The 19,909-nt window shown below is 30.8% G+C and overlaps 5 protein-coding genes across 9 annotated transcripts in view; 3 read left to right on the forward strand and 2 right to left on the reverse strand.

Moving 5' to 3' along the window:
* LOC124950709 (cuticlin-4) overlaps positions 1-13,302 on the reverse strand; it is a 51,718-nt gene extending 38,416 nt beyond the window's left edge. Inside the window, exons 1-4 of the transcript XR_007101421.1 lie at positions 8,240-13,302; positions 3,439-3,837; positions 2,412-2,596; positions 1,617-1,700 (exon numbers count right to left, since the gene is read on the reverse strand). The gene's annotated coding sequence lies outside the window, so the exon portion shown is untranslated. The remainder of the gene's footprint in view (positions 1-1,616; positions 1,701-2,411; positions 2,597-3,438; positions 3,838-8,239) is intronic.
* Positions 5,867-13,055, forward strand: LOC124950712 (5'-nucleotidase domain-containing protein 3). Of its 3 annotated transcripts, none has more exons than XM_047497859.1 (10): positions 5,867-6,819; positions 7,810-8,264; positions 10,344-10,519; positions 10,627-10,854; positions 11,208-11,213; positions 11,291-11,431; positions 11,520-11,677; positions 11,804-11,990; positions 12,082-12,222; positions 12,433-13,055. In XM_047497859.1, the coding sequence occupies exons 2-10, from the start codon at positions 8,051-8,053 to the stop codon at positions 12,787-12,789; spliced, it is 1,608 nt and encodes a 535-aa protein (XP_047353815.1). In that variant the 5' UTR covers positions 5,867-6,819; positions 7,810-8,050; the 3' UTR covers positions 12,790-13,055. The 3 variants fall into 3 exon arrangements, with proteins under 3 accessions (XP_047353815.1, XP_047353814.1, XP_047353816.1); XM_047497858.1 differs by having other exon boundaries at positions 5,867-6,107; XM_047497860.1 differs by lacking the exon at positions 11,208-11,213 and having other exon boundaries at positions 5,868-6,107.
* Positions 13,303-14,291: 989 nt separating the features above from the next.
* Positions 14,292-15,003, forward strand: LOC124950716. The gene is made up of 2 exons (XM_047497868.1): positions 14,292-14,519; positions 14,683-15,003. Exons 1-2 carry the CDS (start codon positions 14,292-14,294, stop codon positions 15,001-15,003), a joined length of 549 nt encoding a protein of 182 aa, XP_047353824.1.
* Positions 15,004-15,132: 129 nt separating this feature from the next.
* Positions 15,133-17,385, forward strand: LOC124950714 (dynein regulatory complex protein 9-like). Of its 3 annotated transcripts, XM_047497863.1 has the most exons (4): positions 15,133-15,426; positions 15,797-16,080; positions 16,565-16,812; positions 16,885-17,385. In XM_047497863.1, the coding sequence occupies exons 1-4, from the start codon at positions 15,137-15,139 to the stop codon at positions 17,227-17,229; spliced, it is 1,167 nt and encodes a 388-aa protein (XP_047353819.1). In that variant the 5' UTR covers positions 15,133-15,136; the 3' UTR covers positions 17,230-17,385. The 3 variants fall into 3 exon arrangements, with proteins under 3 accessions (XP_047353819.1, XP_047353818.1, XP_047353821.1); XM_047497862.1 differs by having other exon boundaries at positions 16,565-17,385; XM_047497865.1 differs by having other exon boundaries at positions 15,286-15,426; positions 15,783-16,080; positions 16,565-17,385.
* The window catches only part of LOC124950713 (dnaJ homolog subfamily C member 3), a 2,770-nt gene continuing 188 nt past the window's right edge, over positions 17,328-19,909 (reverse strand). The window contains exons 2-6 of the mRNA XM_047497861.1: positions 19,769-19,879; positions 19,488-19,687; positions 19,083-19,408; positions 18,663-19,006; positions 17,328-18,569 (exon numbers count right to left, since the gene is read on the reverse strand). Coding sequence (XP_047353817.1) covers positions 18,151-18,569; positions 18,663-19,006; positions 19,083-19,408; positions 19,488-19,687; positions 19,769-19,879 — 1,400 coding nt within the window. The 3' untranslated portion in view covers positions 17,328-18,150. The remainder of the gene's footprint in view (positions 18,570-18,662; positions 19,007-19,082; positions 19,409-19,487; positions 19,688-19,768; positions 19,880-19,909) is intronic.

The raw sequence follows: 19,909 nt of genomic DNA on the forward strand, positions 1-19,909 counted from the left end.
CCATCAATTTTATTCTAATGAAATTTCACGTCTAATATTTATATTAATTTTTTTATTGAATTTTATTCCATTGTATTAACATCGATTAGATATATTTTTCTTTCTTTTTTTTTTCTTTTTTTTTTTTTTATTTCACTTAACTTCACTTTTCGTTCAGCTTATCATCATCAAACTGTCATATGATTTATTCTTCAATTATCCGAATATTATCAACACATTGATCTATACACACACACACACACAAACTCGCAAAACATTTTTATATAGAGATATCACATAAAATTTAATGGAACATCGTCGTAAAATTGCATCGGCAAAAAATCGTCAGAAAACTTTCTTCGAGCAGGTAAATTCACTTTACCCTCTGTAAATCTTCGGATATGGATACTTACATATTACGATACAAAAAAGGATTAGAGAGCGAAGTAATGGCACTTAAATGGAAGAGTCTTACGTCATTCGAATTCTTTATGTTAGACGATAAAACAGTGTCGATCAGTAGCTAACATTTCATAAATCATTGTGTTTCTTAACGTAAAAAAAAAGAAAAAAAGATTCAATGAGCCGATTAAAGTTACTAATAAAAATTCATTTTTTCAAAGAACATCGTCACGAAGGTGCGCCCCACTACTATCACACGTAAATATTTTTCTCTCTCTCTTTCTCTCTCTGGGTCAAGGTCTCTCTTAGATTTTTTTATAGTAGTAAGATCATCTTCTACGGGCTACGTCAAAGCTTTCAAACGAATTCCAAACTAACGATGAAGAATATAAATACGATTTAATCACCTTAACCCTCATTCCTATTTCATTTTATAATATTTATCGATCTTATTACATTCGTATAAAAATCAAACGAATTCTTTTGAAATTTCCTTTGACGATTTTATAATTATATATATATATATATATATATATATATATATATATATATATATATATACATAATTTAATATAATCATTTCTACGAATAAACTTTGACGATTTTCTTTAACCACTGTGAGATAAAATTAATTATGAGTAATCGTAAGAAATAGAATAGAAATGAACGTTCGAATTAATTCAGAATAATAAATACGTAGATAGAATAACTGATTTAAACTGAAGAAGAAATAACTGAGTACGAAACATAATTGACTATGATTATTGAATACTAAAATAAGAAGAAAATGAAATAAATCTAATAACATGGATAAAGAGAAAAATGAAGAGAAAGAGAGAGAGAGAGAGAGAAGATAGTAGAATAGAAAGTAGACAAAGTCAGAGAGGATGTACCTACTCGTCATATCATATGGAAAGATATCGCAAAAAGTGATCGCCGAATTTTCTGTATAACCGAATGGGACTACTTTTTGTCTTATAGAAAGTCGTCGAGAAAAGATCTTGGAATCGGTCGCTGTTATCCCAACAAGGTTACGAGACCGCACGACGAACTTACGACGTTTTACACGACTTGATGCTCAGTCGGAAAGAAAAGAAAAAAAGGAGAGTATCCGACATGACGAGAAGTAAAAAAACTAAAAAAAAAAAAAAATGAAAAATAAAGAGAGAGAGAGAGAGAGAGAGAGAGAGAGAAAGAGATGAATGGCAATTAATAATAATTAATAATATACTTACTATATGTTTCTTATTCTATCAAGCTTGTTGATGAATCGACGTAAACCAATCTGCCATACTTTCTCCGTGAAACGGGCATTAAGACTACGCATCGTTTGAAATCGATTAAAAACAGCTACGACCTTCTCCTTTGGGATCTAATCAAAGAATGTATCCTCGAACGTAGTTACCAAAATAATATTGGCAGTATCTTTAATAAAAACATCGACCTTCGTTCTCCTATTCATAGACATGTTATTATTTACAGAATAGACTCATTCAATTCTTTTTCATCTTGTATTTACATTACAATATATATATATATATATTTTTTCTAGAATCTTTCACGTGCGTATGTAATTAAAAAATTATCTTATATAGCATAATAATATAATTAAAATATTTTTATCAAGTTCTAAATATATCGATTACATATAGAAACTTTCAACTATATTTGAATAATCCAGAGAAATTTGTTTCGATTGATTAAAAATCAAAAGAAAAAGTGTGATTATTACATGACGATGTTTATTGAATTTTATCGTGTTAATCGCGCTAAAGTAAATACTTATTATTACGTACGAGATATACGTATTCCTGAATCACGTCGAAATATGAGAATGAAGAAGGAGAATGAGAAAGGAGAGAATTCAACAACTATGGTTGAATAAAATGGCTCCGTTTATTTGATTACGTCCCCGCGGAGCGCGTCCTCCTTTTCTCTGAGCATGGTAACATATACATACGTATATACGTGTGTACATACATAAATATATACACGTATAGTTGGCACAAGGCTAGTTAACGCACACGCACCTGCTATACGACGCTGTACAACGATGCGATCGACTGTAGTGAGTGATAATCGTGGAGTAGGTCAGCGGAACAGTGCCTCTAGCAATCTGCGTTCTTCTGTCTCCCTGACATTCACGAGCCTTACGATCGACGATGTCGACATGTGCTCGTCGTAAAATCACACTCCTTCCAAATTTTCACATTCTCTTTATAATACATCAGAAATATTAATAAACAAGAATATATATATATATATATATATATATATATATATGTATGTCGATCTATGAATAAATCCAAATTTAATCTATCTCATATATCAGCTATATCAGCATACGTTAAGATTGAATTAACGCGTTTCACTTAAATCTTCCGTCTGCGTAATTTACAATATTAAAAGATTTGTGCGTATGACGGATCGATGAATCGAACTAAGATCGAAACAGAAATTTATCTATGCATACATTTAAATTATATATATATATATGCGATATTAAATTTATATTATAATACCTCGGTACACCAATCGTTACGGAGAACATGAAATATGTGAATCGATCTTTATATACTTCGACAATAATGATATTAACATTAGATATTATCAGAGTATAAAACAAAAAATAATGAATATTTAACATTAACAATTCACTATCCGCATTTGATGGACTCGTTGTATCGTATGATCATTTTAAACTCTATCCACTCAAGTTATATACAAATTTAATATCAATAATGGTAATAAATAAATCCATCGAACGTGACGTCAAACAGGTAGACGAGAGTTTCGATAGTATTTTGAATCATAAAAAAAGCGATAAAAATTCTCATATACCGTTAGAGTTGCTTTATCGAGCATCATGAAATCAACGTGTCTATATATGTATATATATATATATATATATATATATATATATATAAACACATATACAAATTCGTATATGTACATATACACAAATATATATATATATATATTTTCGTATATATATACATTCATATATGTATACATATATTCGTATATGTATACATACATTCGTATATGTATACATACATTAGTTATGTATGAGTTTCAAAGAGAAAGAGAGAGGTGTGAGATAAACGTTAATTAGCAATTCTCCATAGTTACCGCATCCATCTGTCCGTACCATTTTAAGATTCTTATTTTGAAGTGGCACATAAGATTCTTCCATGTTGGTTTCTATTATTATACAAAATGATAACGCGATATCATCATATGAAATCTTGTATATGTAGCAAACATAGATGGAATACAATGTACGAGTTTCGTTCACGATTAAGAAGATTCAATCGTACGTGCGCACTGCTTTTGACGTCGAAGAAACCGGTCAGGATCGGTGGCGAAACATCTAGGTCCATTTTTCTTACGATCATTGCGTTCTAGATCCGTGAGTGACGGCTTCTCTTAATATAGAAGAGGAACGGATCGCACCTGCACACTCAAGACAATTAATTGCTCGTCCAATAGAAAACAAAACGAAGAATATCTTATTGGATTGTCGAAGTAAAAGCGAGCGATTAATTATCGAAATCACCGGAAGGATGAAAGATCTTTGCTTTCTACAAGATTTGTACTTTTTTCTCGTTATTTCTTTTATTTTTCTTTTTCTTTTTTTTTCTTTTTTTTTCTTTTTTTTTCTTTTTTTTTTTTTTTTTTTTTTTTTTTTTTTTTTTGTTTGTTATTTCTTTTTCTTTTCTTGCTCAATACGAAAACAACGTATTTTACATTATACTGATCGATTCTTCGAACGATATATCAATTTATATGAATTGTAAAAATAATTTTAATTAGTAATATTATTAATAAGATCCATAAAAAATTCGATCTTGATCTTGATCCTTTATATTATAGTTTAATTGTGATATTTTTATTCTCTTCAAAATTTACTTTTTTCCTGAAACTTTTTATACTCATTAAATATTAATCCAATTGACAATTAAATTAATGACCATTATCAATTACAATGAATAATCATAAATTTCAATTTTCTCGTTCAATTAGATTTGATACGACGTATAAGAATTTTATATTACTCGAGAAAAGAAAAATAATAAAAACGAAAAGTTTGGGATACAACAAGAGAGATATACAATCGGACGACAGTGAAAATCGTATAATCGACTCGGTCGTAGATACGCTCCAATCAAAAACAAATTCACGCGAAGTACGACGACCGACAACCGGTAAAAGATTAAGGTAATGGGGTCGCGTTCCACTGGTAGCAACGGAATGACTACATATGGTAAAGTACGGTCGCGTTCTGAACCAGAGAATCGATCGATCGAACGATGACGAGGATCATTCCTCATTTCCATTCTTCTTCTTTTTCAATTTCCTCAATTTCTTCTTATTATACTTCCTCCTTTTTATTGTTCAAATAGAAAAAAAAAAAAAAAAAGCTAGAAAATCATTGACATAGAAAACGCTTCGAAACTTTTTTCGACTTTTTTCAATAATTATTTCGATGAGCTAAATGTTACGATCTAATATCGAAGAAAAAAAAAAAAACAAAAAACAAAAGAAAAAAAGGGGAAGGGAAGAAAAGAAAAACGCATTCACGCGAATAATTCGACTGATGCGTCAGATCATAAATCATTCCTTTCGAGTATCATGCTCCTGACAAATGATTCTACGTATTAATGAGCAATTAGGTGCTTTAAGATTAATGCTTCCATGTTGTCATTGTCATAATCTTTATGATGCGAACGAAAAATTAATATGATACACGTATGGTACATGTATACATAGAACTTGGCTTCCTAATGATCATCCAGGTAACATTTACCGAAAGTTGAAAGGAATGACCGAGATTGTTGGTAACAGGTAGTACACACTACTTATTGAACACGATCGGTGTGAAAATAACGATCACTAGTTTACCATGGAATCGAATGTAGAGAGTCGCAACAAAATATATCCATCGTAAATATATTTCAAACGACGCACTTCTTTTCTCTCGCGCGTACGTGATCAAAATAACATTGGTAATGTATTTGTTTGACCCTAAAACGCGTTACTATCTTTAAAATTTCATGAACCTCGATGACAACCTCGTATCCGGTTAATATTACATTGAAATATATCAACTAGTTTTCGTTATTACGTATAGAAAAAAAAAAAGAAAAAAAAAAACGATTAAACAATAAACAATTATATATAATAATGTTATTATACAAATCGAAAAATTCGTACTAATATTATTCTTCCTTCTGATTATCGTCAAGAAGGACACTAATGTTTTTTGAAAATTTTGCGCGATATTTGAAATTATCTTTTCGTTCCTCGTACGAGACTATAGGCGAAGAAAAAGTGTCGAAGAAATCGTAGTAATAAAGTCAAAGAAGACGATCGATTTTTACGATAGTCTTGGCGAGCATTTATCGCGCTTCAAAGTCAGGGCCAGGTATCTCGGAATTTGAGAGATATAAATAACCTGTGTCTCCTCCGAGGGAACAAGTTAAGAGAGATAAAGAGAAAGAGAGAGAGAGAGAGAGACAGAAAGAGAGAGAGAGAGAGAGAGAGAGAGAAAGAGAAGCGATTGTAACCCATCGAGAGAGAAAGGTCGTACGTTAGAGTATGGGAGGGAGAGAGAAAGAGAGGGATGTTCGGAAGGAGGCAGAGCCAGAAACGAACTCTTCAACGGCAGTTGGTGAATCGACGAGCGCAGGAGGGCTCTCAACTGGCGTTTGTTCAACGATTACGTGAGTCCCGCGTTTATAAACGGAGCCGCGCGTCTCGTGTCCGCGAGAGAAGAAGAAAACAAGAGAAAGAAAAAATAGAACAAGAAAAAAGAGAGAGAGAGAAAAAAATAAGAAAAAAAAAATAAAAGAAATAAAGAAGGAACCGAAAAGTAAAGATTTCAATTCACGACATCTCTTCCGTGAGATATCAATGTGCAGGGAGTTCGATAGTCGCGCGAACGAAAGTGAACGTGCACGCGACTACCTTACTCTCTTTACGATTGTTTCTTTTGTACAAAAAAAAAAAAAAAAGAGAAGAAAAAAAAAGTAAGAAAAGAAGGGAAAAAAATTAAAGAGAAAAAGGAACCGATAAAAATAGATATTCAATGCCAAAAATATAAAGATAGCGTTCGTCGGAAATAAACCTCTAGATAAAGAATATTACGCACGTGGGAGTTAGGGAAAAAAACAAGAAAGAAAAGAAAAAAAAACGAAGAGAGAGAGAGAGAGAGAGGAAAGAAAAGGAGAGAGAAAAAAAAAAGCATTTTGGTCAAATCAAAACTGTATTGGAAACTTCGCGTGCACACGTGATCGCAACCGAGACGCATGCGATACTGCGGTTACCAGCACGATGTCTACGTATTATAGCATGATCTATGACGCCCAGAGAATTACGTAACACGCGTATAGCATAATGAGCCTAGACGAATTAGATCAAGTATATCACAGCAAGGTCACGTAACGCGCTTTTACTTCAACACCTTCTCCCTCCTATCATCCCTCCTCTACATATGTACATCCTGTATAAACATCCTTCTTCTTATAAACAACTCATTGACCTTCTTCTATCATCGCATTCACCTTCGAATTCAGATATATATATATATATATATATATATATATATATATTTTTTAATCTAGTGATCGATCAACAAAATTTTAACTCGTAACGTACGCGAAGATTTATATGCTATTAAATAAATTGCTACTTGTAGAACTCGGTTGTTTGACTTAGTCAACCTTACGAAGTAATGTTGATTAATTAAATAAAGTTGATTGTTAATTTATTGAAAAAAAAAAAAAAAAATAACCTAATAGATTCATTTAATAAACGCATGCGAACTTTCCACATAATCCAAAATGGCCAAATAAAACCTGTTTTAATAGCTAATACGTTTTAGTAATTAATCGTTTGATTTTCGTTCGATCTTTTGATTTTTATTTATTATCTAACGATGATAGAGAGAGAAATAGAGAGAGAGAGAGAGAGATAGAGAGACAATTAAGATCCTCTTAAAAAAAAATTACGATCGTATCACGGATTCATTTAAATATTTATCAATGTTCTTAATCGAAATTAAATACATCTGTTTAAAGCCTATTACGATATATCGTTATCTACAATCTTTCTCTCTCACTCTCACTCTCTCTCTCTCTATCTCTCTGTCTCTCTCTCTCTCTCTCTCTCTCTCTATCTCTCTATGTGTGTGTGTGTGTGTATGTGTGTCTATGTGTGTGTGTGTACGCAATATTTACAATTATATAAACTTATATAAAAGTGAAAAATAGAATAGAAAAGAATTCTTTTATTTCTTAGATCTACTATGTTAAATATAACGATTAATAGATAATTGATTTAGAATGAAATAAATTGAATCGATTTTAATTGGTAATTATATATTTAATTCCTGTATAGAGATTATAAATGGGAATGTTTTTTCAGGTTTCGAAATATCGAGCAACGAAGACGAAGAGATAGAGGAAGTAAATAGCAGAAGCAGAAGTAGGAGTAGAAGTAGAAGTAGAAGAAGAAGAAGAAGAAGAAGAGAAAGAGAAAGAAGAAAAAGAGAAGGAAAAAGATAAAGAAGAAAAAGAAATTCGAAGCTAGCGCGGCGCTAGGCGCCAATAGACTTGCGACGTCGCGTACGAGTTCGCGACTCATCCGCCAATAGTAGTTATCCGTGATGCTGCACGCGAGGATCGTCGTTGGCGGTGTCGCGACGTCGTCCCGTTTTATGTGTTCTACCACGTCGAATAATTTGTCACGTATTCTTTTACGTTGTCGCACAGATGTCGAAAAGAAAATCCGATCGATCGGTGATCGTGCGGTCAATCGTGGCAAAATGACTCGACATGACATGCACAGTAATTACCTGAAAGTGTTGGAGAAATGCAAATGTAAGTACATCGTCGTATAATCATTTCGCCCGCCATCTTGCTTAACCTAACCTCCCCCTTGCTTAGTTGCCACGCGACTATGGCGCCAATCGCGCGCTCACTAAGGCGCCACTTTTCCTTTTCGTACGTATGCTCTATTGCGCATGCGCGGATGATCTCTTAACTTCATTAATGTAGCCAATTAGATTGTATTAAACTTTACGCGGCAAACTTGAAAGATATGTTTCTTTTTTGTTGTTATTTTTAATCTCTTCGTTTCGTTTCTTAAATTTTACAAAATCATTGAATATTTGTATTACTCCAATAAACAGTTATTTACAGATGCATTTTAACCTTTCGAAATAGATTTTTTTTTTCTTTCAACGTCATCACGTCTGGATTTATCTTATAAAAGAGAAACGAAAAGATAATTATTATATGTTGTCTGTTTCGATGTAACGATGCTAAATTGATAAATAAAAATAATCGACTGAAAAATATGCCACAATAATTAATGATTATTATTGTTAATTCAGTGAGGTTGTATATCAATTTTATAACAAATTTGTATTGTCATCCTCAGGTTGACATACGAGTTAAAAGGGTTAAATGGAACAGAGAAAATTACAATATCAAACGTATTTGAAGGAAAGCTTTAAGATCTTATTTCGAAATGAAAATTATAATATATAACTGGTTATTAATCTAGCAGAGAGAAACAATTGTTGGTGATTCTCATAAATTATATTCTCGTTTGCAAAGGGATTGTATATACTCGTTAGTGGTATATAATACTACACCATCGAAGTAGCAGACCCCTCGTAATTTAACGGATATGCCGGGGATATGTATTATACCTATATACGTATACGAATTACATGTTGGGGTATATTGTTGACAAGATTCGTTCAGGTGCAATTACTTAATTAAAAAGACTTACATTAATATTATCTGGGTCTCAGAGTTTCATCTAAAGTAACTTTATATTCATATCAGATTCGTAAAATCTCACTAACCAATTAAGTCTACATTTTGATATAATAAGAAAATTAATCTCGTTATATTTCTCGTCGATCATCATGAAAATGCATCATAATAGAATTTAGAAATGCATAGAAGAAAGATGATTAAATTTTTTACATCAACATCCGTATGGCCTTCATCGCAGAATTGTATGGTTTATGTTACGAGATAAACACCTTGATGATCCGGCTCGATATCGAGCAACGTTTCTTTTTTTTTTCCTTTTCTTTTCTTTTCATCTCTTTTACTTTTTCTTTTCTTTTTGTTTTTATTTTTTTTTCCTTCTTTCTCTTCTTCTTCTTCTTCATCTTCTTCTTCTTTTACACTTGAGCCGTGAGTGAACGTAAAGAAGAAAAAAATGAAATAACAGGTAAAGGAGAAATACGAAGGCGAGATGGACGCGCTTTCTTTATTTAGTCAGTGCGCGTTCCGTAATAATGTCAAATTACATTATGGACCCGGTGGCCTGGATCGTGATTCTGGCCCACCGTAAGCAACGTGCCACGTCGAGCAAAGAGAATTATTTTCAAGTTTTCCTGTACACAATATTATTCCTACGAGAGATATAATATGCAAGTTTTATACGTAGATATATAAATAATATTAAACAAATGAGTCTATGTATGTGTATATATATATATATATATATAAACATACATACATATACATACACATACGTATATATAATTTAGATATTATATTTATAAATTATATTATTATTCTCTAGACACATGAATAATGACCTGAATATAATATTATTCTTACGATAGAGATATATAATGACATATATGTGATATTAAACAAACGAGATTTTTGTTTGCTATGATATAACTTGCATATTATGTATGTAAATTGTAAACGCACATATAAATTTAATAGAGTGAAAATTTTTTAAAACGTGATATTTTCGATACATCCCTTGCTTGTTGCTTGCATGAAAATTCTGAATTTCTATAAAATATGAAACGGTAGAATGTTTCAAACTTTTTATGTACGTCTTTAAAAAAAAAAATAAAAAAATAAAGAAAAGAAAAAATTATTATCTATTATTATCTCGATATAACTTTAATTACACAGCAAAGAAACTTCCACCAGATGTCAATCATAAAGGTGTTTTCGCTTGCAACGAGCTCGACCTAGAGGAAGTTCAAGTTTATGGATTCGATTATGACTATACTCTTGCTTGTTACAAACCCTCGATGGATTACCTGCTTTATAACTTAGGACGAGACATGTTAATACAAAAATACAAGGTATATTTATATTAAAAAAAAAAAAAAAAAAAAAAAAAAAGTAAAAAAAATATAATTAAATTTCAAGTTAATACAGTGAGTTAACAAAAATGTTATAATTTGTCAAGTATCCAGAAGGTATCAGTGAACTCGAATACAAAGAGGATTTTGCTGTTCGTGGACTTCATTATGATATCGAAAAGGGTCTATTGTTGAAACTCGACAGTTTCTTACAAATTCAATTTGGTACTGTTTATCGAGGTTTACACCCGCTGCCAAACGAAGATGTTCTCAGGATCTACAAAAACAGGATTATTCCAATAGCTTACGTAGAAGCACCAAACAAACACTCACAGGTTATTTATTAAAAGCTCATTAAAGTTTATCGCTTCTTATATATATATACACACATATATATGTATATATATATATATTTTTTTTTTTTTTTTCTATAAAATCATTCATACTACCTCACATTTTCTCGTAACTTTCATTCCACTGGTATATAAGTATCTCTCTCCCTCTCTCCCCCTCTTCCTCTCTGTATACTTTCAAATCTCATCGATCATATTATCTCTCATTTATTAACCATTGCTTTTACAAAAACCATTTTAATGAAATTAATTTCATTGGTGGTATAATGGTATAATTAAAGGCAAATTTTATATTTGTATGCTTTTTCGATGGTTCCTTATGGGATTGGGGATAGCATAAGGTAAATAAATTTGTAATCGAATATTAACTGAAATTTATTCATTTAAATAAAAAAGAAAATTTCTTTTTAATCCAAAGGATGGTTTGCATCGAACAAAAATGGTCCAACTGGCAGATCTATTTTCTGTACCGGAAATGAGTCTATTATGCAACGTCACGGAATACTTTTTAAGGAATCATATCGATTATCATCCGGAAATACTTTTCCGAGATGTCAAGGTAAAGTAAACTCGTAAAACGAGGGAATGAAATTATTTCGAACGTAATGGTGCCTTGTGAAACTAAAGGATCATTATCCTACATACAGAATTCCGTGAAAAATTGTCATCCCATAATGCACGGTATGGTAACGGAAAACGTAGCCGAATATCTGGAACAGAACAAAGATTTGAGGAGGTTCTTTGAGAGGCTCAAAAGTGCTAAGAAAAATATGTTCCTGGTGACGAACAGTCCATTTCATTTCGTGTAAATGACTATTATATTCTTTAATAAATATTAATTATAAAATTAAATATTATATTTCGTTATGGTTCTCATCGTAAAAAATTAAGTAATACTTCTTTTTTTTTTTTTTTTTCTTTTTTTCTTCAGAGACATAGGTATGAAATTTTTGGTCGGCGATAATTGGAAGGATTATTTCGAGGTGGTGATCGTCCAAGCGAGAAAGCCAAGATTCTTCACGGAGGAATCACGGCCATTACGAATTTACGATGAGGTGAATAAAACTCAACTCTGGGATCGTGTAACCAAATTACAAAAAGGTGTCATATACCTAGAAGTATGTAATTTCATATATTGTGTAATACATTGAAATAGAATTTTATTTCGTACAAGAATATAATGATTGATAAAATTTTCGAATATAATAGGGTACAGTTAAACAGCTGCAAGATATGACAGGATGGCGAGGACATCAAGTGTTGTATTTTGGTGATCACCCGTATAGCGACCTGGCGGACGTAACTTTGGAACATGGTTGGAGAACCGGTGCAATAATTAAGGAATTAACTGTAAATATGATATATACTTTATAACGAAGAAATGAACGTTTAGTATGCGTTTCTGAATTTTATATCTTTATGCGATGAATATATATTTTTATTACCTTTATTTTTTCTTCGAAATTGTATATAAGACACATAACGATTTTCAGAAAAGAAATATATATATATATATATATATATATATATATATATTCATTAATTTGTTTTAATTTACAGCATGAAATTGAAACACTAAATCATCCAAAATTCAAAGAGAACGCAAACTGGCTTCAAATGTTGACCGGTTTGATAGAAGAACATCAAGATTACGAAGGTTCAGAAGTTCAGGACGAACTTAACGAATGGATAGAGGAACGTGATCGACTGAGAAATGAAATAAAGTGTGTATTCAATAAACAGTTCGGCTCGGTCTTCAGAACGTATCACAATCCGACCTACTTCTCAAGAAGACTTTTTAGGTTCGCGGATGTTTACATGAGTTCGATTACGAATCTTTTAGAATACTCGACCAGTCACACGTTTTATCCAAGGAGAGGTGTCATGCCTCACGAATACACGAGTTACTTCGTGTAAATAGCTCGAATTTCTAAATATCCTGTCTCTCTCTCTCTCTCTCTCTCTCTCTCTCTCTCTCTCTCTCTCTCTCTCTCTTTCTCTTTACACTCTTTATACATATATATATATATATATAAAGAGAGAGAGAGAGAGAGAGAGAGAGAAAGAGAGAGAGATAAATAGGAAAAAATATATACACATATATTTTTTTATTCTTTTCTTTTTCCATGGGAATGGTTTCTACTTCATGTAAATTCTTCCTCCTATAAGTCACAGTTAAACAATCAAAAGAAAAGAAATACTCTCGAGTTTAACTCGATACATTTAAATAAATATCGAATTAATCTAGTTAAAGTTTATCTAGTTAAAGTTTGATTCGAGGGAAAGATCGATAGATGGTTTTTTAATTAAATCACTTGTCGATCGTGCCGAGGAATAACAGTAATTGAATTCTCTTGATTAAAAGATCATCTACATCAAATTTATATATATATATATATATATATATATATATATATATATATATATATATATATAAAGGTATAGATAAGCCTGTGACATATGTCAATGTATGTAATAGTATTAAAAAGATATTATCTATATTACCATTATGTTTATATATGTATATATATATATATATATATATATATATATATAAACTTAATAGGATTTTAGCAAACTGTTATATGCACTTGAATAATCCTCATTCGTAACGCTATAATTAATGAAACGAAATATACACAAATGTGTGCATTTATCTAACAATGCCAAAATGTCTTCTTGCAACTAAAGTTGTTCAAATTTTTGAGAGAAGTCAGAAAAAAAAGAAATAGAAAAAATATAGTAGGATTCGTTTAAGTACAAATATATCGTAGTTAAAGATAAAATTTTAATTGATGGTAATTGTTGAAGAAAAAAGAGATATAGTATGTATATACATTCATACATATATATATGCATATAAAAAAAAATATTTAAATTATCGTTATATCATACAAAAAAATTTATAATAACTTTACAAGTTTATGACGATAATTTAAATTAGATTTATTGTTCATTTTATGTAAAGATCAAATCTGAGAAAAATTAACCGTTCGAAAACATATCTAAAAGTTAATTAGAAGATTTTATAAATAATATAGTATTCTTCTTAAATTTTTGGAAATATATTTTCCTTCGTAACGATTGATCTTGTGTAAAAATCAAAGAAAGAAAAAAAAAAAGAAAAAAAGAAATAAGAAACAAAAGGACAAAAAAATCAAAATGTTCCTTGAAGATTATTTAATAAACGAACGAAAACGAATGATAATAAAATCAAAATAAAATGCATCGTTCAAACGAATCTATGTGTAAATCTTTCAATTTCCACTCATTTTCAATTTCCATCATTGCAAAGCAAAAACAGTAGAGGATCGATATTTTTTATAGTATTAAATAACCTCCTTTAATTTCTAAATATTGTGTACCATTAAAATTAGTATTCCAAAAAAAAAATATATATATATATAAATATAAGAAACATGGCAAAGGAAGTAACAATGAGCAGAAAAAAAAACATACAAAAATTCGAGCAAGAGAATACACTGGCTACGATCTCATCGATTGTGTTAGATCAAAGCCAAAGACATGTAATCGACGTTCATACGAGATCTACGGAGGAAACTGCTATGGATATTGAAATGAAAAAAAGCGCCCTATCCTTAGCTATGAATTTAAAAAAAATTTCAAAATTCGATAAGGAAATGATGGTAAGAACAACATAAAAAATGTTAACTCTTAGACCAATGCTATATGAGTATATCTTATATACATGCATACATATATATGTATATATTATATGTTATATATATAAAAAATTAGAAAAATGTAAAAAGAATTCTTATTAGAATCCAATAAGAGATCAATGTTTAGGTGCAAAAAGGTATAGAGGAGGAGAAGATAAAAGCAGAAGAAGAAAAAGAAGAAGAAAAAGTAGAAGAAGAAATGGCTACCATTTTGGATATGAAATCTAAAAAGTTTTTACAAGGAGAAAAATTAATAATATACAAAAAGCGTGGTAGCTTTTTTAATCCTAGGCCTAGTATATTCCCATCGCCATCCATAATGGAAACGGAAACGATCGATACCAGCGATAAGGTATTCATTCACATAAGTATATCTGTATACAAAGTATGCAGATCATCTTTCAGAATGATGATACGTAATATGTCGTACATTTATTTATACGGATGAGATAGAAAAAAAATATATCTATAAAAAAATCAAGAAAATTATAAGAAATCTGTCAAAGTTAAAGCGATTGAAAGCTATTGAAGTTGATCGACGAGTGATATATTTATAAATATAGTTGGTCGATGATAAAAAAATGTTGATCTCGGAAGGATCAATGATAGAAAGGAGTGTAGACGAAGATCCTTCAACAATCCTAACACGGTACGAAGCAACAGCGATAGCCTCTGTCCTTGAGGAATGCGTAGATCAACTGGCTGTCTTACAGCATGCCATACCAGCAGAGATCGATGATCGTTGGGACGATATCGTGAAACCTATTAAGGAGAAATATGGTGCCTTGGAAGAACCCCATATAATAATCAGGGAGGAAACTAATTTGCCACCATTGATATTGTCGAAGGCAGCAAAACTTCAGAGAGACAGGTACGTGTCCGAATTGTTTCTCTTCTTATTATTAACTTTTAAAAAAGGAACGTATTTTTATTCAATATCCAATATCCAAAAAATTACTCAAAAAATTGTATCACATCTATTACATGTGCAACATTGAAATTTGTTAATTATTTCATTCTGATTATTAATCATCGATATTTATTTTATATATAATTTAGATTTTAAATTATTATTTTAATTATCTCTCACATTGATATTTATTTTAATTGAAATGTTATATTATCATTTTAATAGTTTTCTATTGATTATATCAATAATATTCGAAATCAATACTTTTTCAAGATAATGCTTTTAAATTCTCTTTGTTAAATATATTATCTCGTTAGTTGCAACATTTCAGAACTTATATGTACAAGATTCTAAAGATGACTCTCGATGAGATCAAACGTTACCAAAAATTCGACATCCTCAAAGAAGAGGTAAATGATATTATGAAGATGTTGGAGGACGAGTACAATCTCAAAGAAACTTGTATGTTCTGGGAGAATCAAGTTAATCAATTACGACAATTGATCAAAGACGAAACGAACAAACAGGAACGTGAGAAAAGGCAATTGCTGAAATTGGCTCAAATGACAAAAGCTAAAGTCGATGATACTGTGTACGAGATGGCATTGAAAATGGGTATGTGACATTTTTTCCACGCGCCGCTCTCGCCTTCATTTTATCTTAAATACAGTATATATTGATCGAAGAATATTGGCATAATTCGACTTTTTATCATAAACAATAAGAAGAAAATAATATATTTGTTAACACGTTTTTTAATTTATATATACATATATATATATATATATATATATATATATATATATATATACACTATTTATTTTATTAAAACAATGTTATTTTATTTTGTTAAAAAAATATTTTGAAAAAAGTATCTTTTTATAGCTACAGAAATTCTTTATTTATAAAATATAATTTCATGTTATAATCACATGACACAAATATATTATTATAAAAGAAATCATTCTTTTTTTTTTTTTTTTTTTTTTTATCAAAGAATAACAAATGTTGATATAAAATAATATAGAATGTTATTATAAAAGATCAAATTGTACCAAAAAATATTGTAATATTTAAAACAAATTATTCATGGTCTTAGGTTACGTAAACAAGTGGGAAAATGCAAGATTTACTCAGCATTTGTTTAAACTTACAACGGAAGAGCAAAATCTTTTGAATGAAATTGACGAATATAGAAAAAAGCAAATCGTAGAGAAAATTGTTACCGAAAAAATATGTGCTTACTATCAAGAGAGTATCAAAGATATGGAGAATGAGATGTTGACATGGTCCAATCGATATGACGACGAAATCGAACAAAGACAACGAGATATAAACGATTTGAAGGTATTTTTTTGTCTTTTATTTAATAAAAAATTTTTTTTCCTTTCTAATCGTTTATTTTCGTTCGTCGTAAAGACAAAAATTGAAGAACAGAAACTTGAAATTCAAGATTTACGTATTATGAAAGACGAGAGACAGGCATTTATAGACGAGAATCTAGCTGAGATAAGGAGATTGGAAGAAGAAGCTAAATATCAAGCGATTCTCCATCGTGCCGCTACAATAATTCAAGCAGCAATAAGGGGATATTTTGTGAGACACGAATTAGGCGAGTATAAAAATCTTCGAGCACAATTACGTAAGAGGAAAAAATTGGCTGCCGCGAAAAGGAGGAAATTGGAAGCACAACGAAAGAAATTGGAAGAGGAAGAAATGAAGAAATTGAAAGATACTAGATTAAAAACAGGCAAGATTAAGTGAGAATAGAAAAAGATGAAGAAGAAGAAGAAGAACCGAAGGTTCAACGTTGGCGCTTCGAAGGATTACAAAAAAAAAAATATATATATACCACTAGGTAATTCGATGTTTGTCCGTATTTATCTGTATAAATTATTCAAATATACTTTTAAACAATGATTAGAGATACAATATTTACATAATATTCTGACTCACACTCATGCGAACACACACGCGCACAGTATCGTTGCCGCCCTATGTATCGGCGGTAATCAATGGCATCGAATAGAAATATCCATTGAAAACAAAAAAAAAAAAAAAAAAAAAAAAAGAAAAAAAGAACCATAGATTATCCGATAAAAAGTATCTACAATCGACAATAGAGGATCATCGAAAAATGACACTCGGATATATATCATGGACTTATATCGTTAAATACCGACGGTCGTTCTTTCTATGAATGTCAAAAGTGATCTTAATTCAATCGAAATACAATCACAGACTTCGTTGGTTATATCGACACATAACTCAAGAGAATGAACATATCTATAACACACGTTTACAATCGTGATGTACAATCGATAATATTCATTACTTCAGTCTGCGTATAGAAAATACATTAATGTTTAATCAATATACATTGGCTTTCAATTAGCCAATCATTAATTATGTTAAATTGTTCACGCACTTTCATTATTCAATATTTTCAAAATTGATTACGTCTTCTAAATAGCTCATATACGATTAATCAAATCATCGTATTGTTCAAATGTGGTCCTTCGATCTCAAAAATATTTAAGATACGAAACTACCAACAAGGTAGATTTAGCAAAATCATATTTAGTAATAAAATAGCTAAATTCGATATTGTGAGCCATAAATGACGCAGAATCAACGAATTGGCTATTTCAATTGCGCTAGGACGATTAAGATCGAAATATGTAATTAATTGAAATGGAATTTAAATTGGAAAGGTGAACCATGAAAGTGATGAAATTCTTGGAAGGGATTGAAGCCTTGCTGATGTTTTCCAGATTCAGGATCCAATGGATCCTCGCCTTGATCGAATTTTGCTCTTTTTTCGTCATCAGTTAGTACTTCTTTGGCAGCAGCGATATCTATGAATTTTTTTTCCGCTCGTTTCTTCTCTTCGCCTTCTTGGAAGTTATCGGGATGCCATTTTTGTGCCGCTTTTCTGTACGCTTTAATAATTTCACGTTTCGAAGCTGTCCTAGATACGCCTAAAATTTTGTAATAATCCCGCGACTCTGAAAGTTTCTGTCGTTGTTGAGCTTTCTGTAATCCCTGCTTTGCTCTTTGCAAATCAGGATCCATTTCCAAAGCTTTTTTATAATCTTTTATCGCTGTATCACCAAAAAAAAAAAAAAAAAAACAAACAAACAAATTATTAAATTGCGAAAATTATTAAATTATAATTATATGAAAATGATCGTTACCATCATCATATAATTCATTGGCCAGATATGCCTCCGCACTGTCACACAAAATAGCTGGCTCTCGTCGTATCTTTAATGCTTCTTGACAATTATTAATTGCCTGACTTGGTTCTGAGTTAGCTGTGTAACATTTGCAAAGTAACTGCAAGGCAGTAAATCTAACATGTTTTACATTTGCCTCTAAACGGAGTACACGTTCGGCAGAATCTATACAACCTTGAGGATTATTGGCATCCTCAGAAGATTCTGCTTTTCCCAGAAATTTAGATACTTCTTTAATCTTTTTATAAAATGGGAAACACTTTTTATGTTCTGGATCTAATTTTAAACACTCTCGAATTTCCCTAAACATTTATATTACATTAAAATCAAAAATTATAAAATTAAAAGCAATAAATTTCCCTGAAACAGATATCTCACCTCAATGATTCTTCTACCTGTCCAATACGATAGTGCATACTGGATAGTTTAAAATAACCTTCTGTATTGTCAGATAGTAACTTAGTAGTGGAACGTATATCAGTAATAGCACTCATATAATCTCCTAAAGCATCATGACATTCCGCTCTTAGCTCTCTAAGTTCAAGCGACCATGGACAAGTTTCTATAAGTCGTGTTATATGTCGAATCGCCGTCCTGCAATCCCGATTTTTAACCATATCTTCTGCATATTGCATATCCATTTCAAGATTTGGTATCGTATATGACATAGATACAGCTTCCTCATTCTGTGGTTCTATTGCAAGCTACAAAGACAGGATATTCTAATTCATTCTAATCTACCTAAATCAATAACAGATATATTATATACAAACAGATACATACAACTTCTTTATAATTTTGTTCGGCTAAATCAAACTTTGCTTGCTTGAATAAAACATTTCCACGTTGCAGCCTAGCTGCTGTAAAATCAGGTTTCAATTCCAAAACTTTGTCAAGATCATGAATCGCGAACTTAGCTTTACCTAGTGCCAAATATACCATACCCCTATTGTAATACGCTAAATAATTGTTAGGATCTCCCTCTAAAATAAATAATATGATTTAATATGAAATTGTTAGAAAATAAGGCATACATACATACATATACATATAACCAAACTTACCAATTGCTGCATGATAATGTGACAATGCATCTTGCAATTGTCCATGTACAAGAAATTCTCTACCTAATTCTAAATGTTTATTAATTTCTAATTGTGAAACACTGCCGATCACTAAAATGCAAATCCAAAGCTATTATGTTA

The sequence above is a fragment of the Vespa velutina genome, chromosome 7 (genome assembly GCF_912470025.1).
Source record: "Vespa velutina chromosome 7, iVesVel2.1, whole genome shotgun sequence".
NCBI lineage: Eukaryota > Metazoa > Arthropoda > Insecta > Hymenoptera > Vespidae > Vespa > Vespa velutina.

What these genes read in the sequence shown, in the direction of transcription:
- LOC124950714 (XM_047497862.1), top strand. Translation starts at nt 15,137, where the DNA reads ATGTTGATCTCGGAAGGATCAATGATAGAAAGGAGTGTAGACGAAGAT. An exon ending in GCAAAACTTCAGAGAGACAG is followed by an intron (nt 15,427 to 15,796) that starts GTACGTGTCCGA and finishes GCAACATTTCAG; the next exon opens with AACTTATATGTACAAGATTC. An exon ending in CGAGATGGCATTGAAAATGG is followed by an intron (nt 16,081 to 16,564) that starts GTATGTGACATT and finishes TCATGGTCTTAG; the next exon opens with GTTACGTAAACAAGTGGGAA.
- LOC124950712 (XM_047497859.1), top strand. Translation starts at nt 8,051, where the DNA reads ATGCTGCACGCGAGGATCGTCGTTGGCGGTGTCGCGACGTCGTCCCGT. An exon ending in AACAGTCCATTTCATTTCGT is followed by an intron (nt 11,678 to 11,803) that starts GTAAATGACTAT and finishes TTTTTTCTTCAG; the next exon opens with AGACATAGGTATGAAATTTT. An exon ending in CAATAATTAAGGAATTAACT is followed by an intron (nt 12,223 to 12,432) that starts GTAAATATGATA and finishes TTTAATTTACAG; the next exon opens with CATGAAATTGAAACACTAAA.
- LOC124950716 (XM_047497868.1), top strand. Translation starts at nt 14,292, where the DNA reads ATGGCAAAGGAAGTAACAATGAGCAGAAAAAAAAACATACAAAAATTC. An exon ending in AATTCGATAAGGAAATGATG is followed by an intron (nt 14,520 to 14,682) that starts GTAAGAACAACA and finishes ATCAATGTTTAG; the next exon opens with GTGCAAAAAGGTATAGAGGA.